The sequence below is a fragment of the Gloeophyllum trabeum genome, assembly GCF_000344685.1.
Source record: "Gloeophyllum trabeum ATCC 11539 unplaced genomic scaffold GLOTRscaffold_00016, whole genome shotgun sequence".
NCBI lineage: Eukaryota > Fungi > Basidiomycota > Agaricomycetes > Gloeophyllales > Gloeophyllaceae > Gloeophyllum > Gloeophyllum trabeum.
Window position 1 is genome coordinate 18,859 of NW_006920425.1, and position 3,700 is coordinate 22,558.

The 3,700-nt window shown below is 52.2% G+C and overlaps 2 protein-coding genes across 2 annotated transcripts; one reads left to right on the forward strand and one right to left on the reverse strand.

The window, feature by feature from the left end:
- Window positions 1-1,819: 1,819 nt before the first annotated feature.
- Window positions 1,820-2,100, forward strand: GLOTRDRAFT_133060 (uncharacterized protein; the record flags this gene model as incomplete). The annotated part of the gene is made up of 2 exons (XM_007872004.1): window positions 1,820-1,997; window positions 2,051-2,100. 2 exons carry the CDS (start codon window positions 1,820-1,822, stop codon window positions 2,098-2,100), a joined length of 228 nt encoding a protein of 75 aa, XP_007870195.1.
- Window positions 2,101-3,409: 1,309 nt separating this feature from the next.
- Window positions 3,410-3,619, reverse strand: GLOTRDRAFT_21871 (uncharacterized protein; the record flags this gene model as incomplete). The annotated part of the gene is made up of 1 exon (XM_007871953.1): window positions 3,410-3,619. A coding segment is annotated over one exon (210 nt), but the record flags the coding sequence as incomplete, so codon positions are not given.
- Between the last annotated feature and the right edge of the window lie 81 nt (window positions 3,620-3,700).

A 3,700-nucleotide genomic window follows, 5' to 3' on the forward strand; every position in this document is an offset into this window, starting at 1 on the left:
TAGCTGGCCCGCGGAACGTATATGGCCTTCACACTTGCTTGTGAGTCTTTGCAGAATTTATATCAGTGATGGGGTGTGACATATATCCGCACAACCTCTGGGCAGTATGCCCACTCTTGTGTTCGACGTTATTATGCTGCTTTTCTTTGTCTACGGGAGAAGTCAACATCTCAAGATGCGATCCAGAATAGGTATCCGTACTTACGAGGGTTACGGTGGCCTGCTCATGTTTCTCGTGACAAGAGACTCTTTGTGGTATTACATCTGGTGAGTCCATTCGCTCTGGGAAGTGTATGAGTGGTGGTCAAGCATCTGACTTGGTGAAAGCGTTGTCATCATTTTCGCTGTTGGCTCTTTGGGCATATACCTGTCCCCGCCCCTTGCTGCGAGCATGCCAATCGCTTGGATGTTCTCTATCCCCTCCGTCTTGGCGAGCGAGATGATTCTTAACATCCGCCAAGAGGCAGTGAAAGGGTTCGCGGGGTTCGGCCTTGATCACTATGACAGTCAGGTGTCTACGGTAGTCCAGTTGTCCATTTTCAAATGTACTATTCTAGAGGAGCATGGCAGTTAACGTCCATTAGTAGTGGAAGCTGTTTCGGAATTTTCGAATGCCGACTTCAAGCCATTCACCTAGGAGACAGGACTCGACGAGTCTGTAGCTGCTGGACATTTTCCTCAGCTGGCCAGTACACCGTATACTGTACAGATTATTTATTCATACACTTTTCTATTTGGGATAGGGGTACAGGGAGAATGACAGAGTCTGCTCCAGCTGCTGGTATGCCGGCTCGGGCCCGAGCAAGCTTCTTGTTTACGGGGCGATCTAAAGGTTGCTTAAGGCTTAAACACGATGCCTCTTTAACCAAGAAAGGGAATGACGCTTCCGAATCGGTCCGCAGGATGACGGTGGCCAATCGGAAGCAAGGTAGCCTCCCTGTGGCCACTGGCCGGGCCGACTCGGAGGCTGCATCTCGGGAGTCCGAGCTATCGATCATGACAAGTACTCCTGGAGCAGACAAGTTGCGGTAGACCGTAGTGTATTACTCTTCGTACGAGGCTCTGACGCCTTGCCTCCCTAGTAGCTGATGGTCAGTCTTTCCTCTCAGATGCAATGTTTTGAGTACTTAATAGCGATGTCTTGTCACCGTGACCGCAATGGGACCCACAAACCCGGAATAACTGGCATATGACCATTCCGCTCGTTACTAGCTGCCGCTTCCAATCTCCAGCTAGGCTTCAGCACGATTCAACGGAGAGGCGTCCGGCTCTAGCATTCATACCATTCGAAATAACTTGAAGTATGCTGGGGCTTGTGTGCGTCACCGGTCGCTCCGCTAGAGGACACTTTCAACGACGCTGTATACTCAAGTCATTATGAAGACTTCTATCGCTACACCTCCGGCAGGTGGTTACACAACGAAAAGACTGAACTCTCCGCTCGATATTGCAGATTCAACGTGGAGGAGCTGTCATTCGTATGATGAAGCTGGCCGAGGGTTCCTATAATAAAGTATTCCTTCTGTCTCTCGACAATTCCAAGGAGGCCATTGTGCGTATCAGGATGCCACATGCAGGCTTGCCGCATCTTGTAACCGCTAGCGAAGTCGCGACGATGGACTTCGTGCGTAATCGCATGGCGGTTGCCACACCGGCCATTCTTGCCTGGTCATCACGACGCGCTGAAACTCCTGTGGAAGCAGAATTCATACTCATGGAAAAGGCTCCCGGTGTAGAGGCTTCTATTGTGTGACCACAACTGTCTAAGAGGCAGCAGCAGCAAATGGTAACGAAGTGGGCAATACTGGAGAAGTTCCTCATGGCCCCTATATCTGGGGGATACGGTAGTCTCTATCGCAGGGCGTCCTTAAAGCACTCTCAAGGTCAAGGTCTTTTCGTTGGAGGCAAGCGTGACGCCGACTTTGTCGAGGGTCCTCGCTTCTCCAGGAACTTCTGGTCCATCGATCGATCGAGCACGGATGTAGACCACGGACCTTGTACGTCCTTATTTTGCTTCCTCTGATACGTCGGCCTTATGCATCATCTACAGGGGATAATCCGTTATCCTATGTTCTTGCCATAGCGACCTGTGAGCGATAGTGGATAGAGAAATATGCAAGCCCGGTCAGCGAAGCCGGCATATTCGACTCTCCTGAGCACCTGTTGAAGCCGCATATCCACCTCTCCCTTCTGGATCAATATATGGCTGTAGTTCTATATCTTGTTCCCCGTGACCCGGACCTTACAAGGCCACTCCTCTGGTCACATGACGTCCACCTCAGCAATGTCTTTTTATCTGAAGAGTCCCTCCACCGCGGAGAGGTCGTCATAACGTCTGTCATTGACTGGCAACACACTGCGCTGCTTCCATTCTATCTCCAAGCGTACGTCCCGAATACGTTTCGCTATGGGGGTGCTACCCCCGTGCCACCTGGGAATATTCCTCGCACTGCCGGACGACTTCGATAGCCTTGATGAAGGTGCGCAGATGGCTGTGAAAGATGACATTGTCCGAGTAAACCGCCACAAGCTATATGAGCAGTGCGGCGCCCGTTTGAACCCCTAGTATTATCGCGCTCTGTCTTTCCCTACGAGAGAGCTGTCCTTCTATCCTGTCAAAATTTCAGCCAGTGTCTGGCCTCACGGATTCATGAAATTACGAGAATGTCTCCTGCGCATATATGCCCGCTGGTCCGAAGTCGTTGGCTCTGACGTGCCATGTTCAATCACCTTTTCCGAAGAGGAGATGAGAGTGTATCACAAGGAAGCGTTAGATTGGGAAGCTGCGCAGGATGTCAAAGCTGGTGTGGATGAACTCATTGGATGCCCCGACGAGGGATGGGTACCCAATGATATATACACTGAAGTGATTGACAGGAACAAGTAGCTGGAGGAAATATGGGTAGAGGCGAACGGGGAAGATCCAGAGACCGTGCACCGTCGCTGACTGATGGGTGTGCATTGGCCCCTTGTATCTCCTCATGATGCTTAGAACCGACTGCTGCAAGACGTACAAGTGCACTGGACTATCGAAGACTTACCTAGCTATTTCGCTAATTCCACCTATCCTATCTACGCCCGTTTGACCAAGCACAACGCCAACGGCCACTCTAGCTCGACCTTATCCTCTGCGCTCAACGCGCGCCCCTCCGCCTCCCCGGCCTTCTCCTTCATTTTCGTCCAGAACCGCGCGCAGATATCGCCTTCCAGACGGTCACGGTCCTCCGGGAACTTCTCGTGGTATGTGTGCAGCGAGGACCACGTGCGGAGGTACTCCTGCAGGTTCTGCCAGGTCATTGTCTTGCGCAGGATGACAGGGAGCGGCGAGGGGAGGTGCGGGTAGTGGTTGCCTGTGTTTCGAATTCATAATTAGTATATTATACACAGAGGAGCGGAGGGGACGGGACGCGCCTGTGAAGAAGACCCGCTGCCAATCGTAGAACTTATCGGGCATGGCCTCGGTCGCGGGCGGGATGTCCAGGAGGTGGTTGACGAGCCTGTTGCGCCCGGGCTGCTCCCAGTAGGGCCCAACCGAATTCACTGGGTCGGTGCCCTGTGCGTAGTCCGTGATGAGCGGCGTCACGTCGGGGTACTTGGCCAGCCGGAACTCGGAGTATATCTGTATATGCAAAACAAATAGTCAGCAAATGGATTCCTAGGTAACAATTCTTCGTCTAAATACCCAGAACGCCATGCTCCC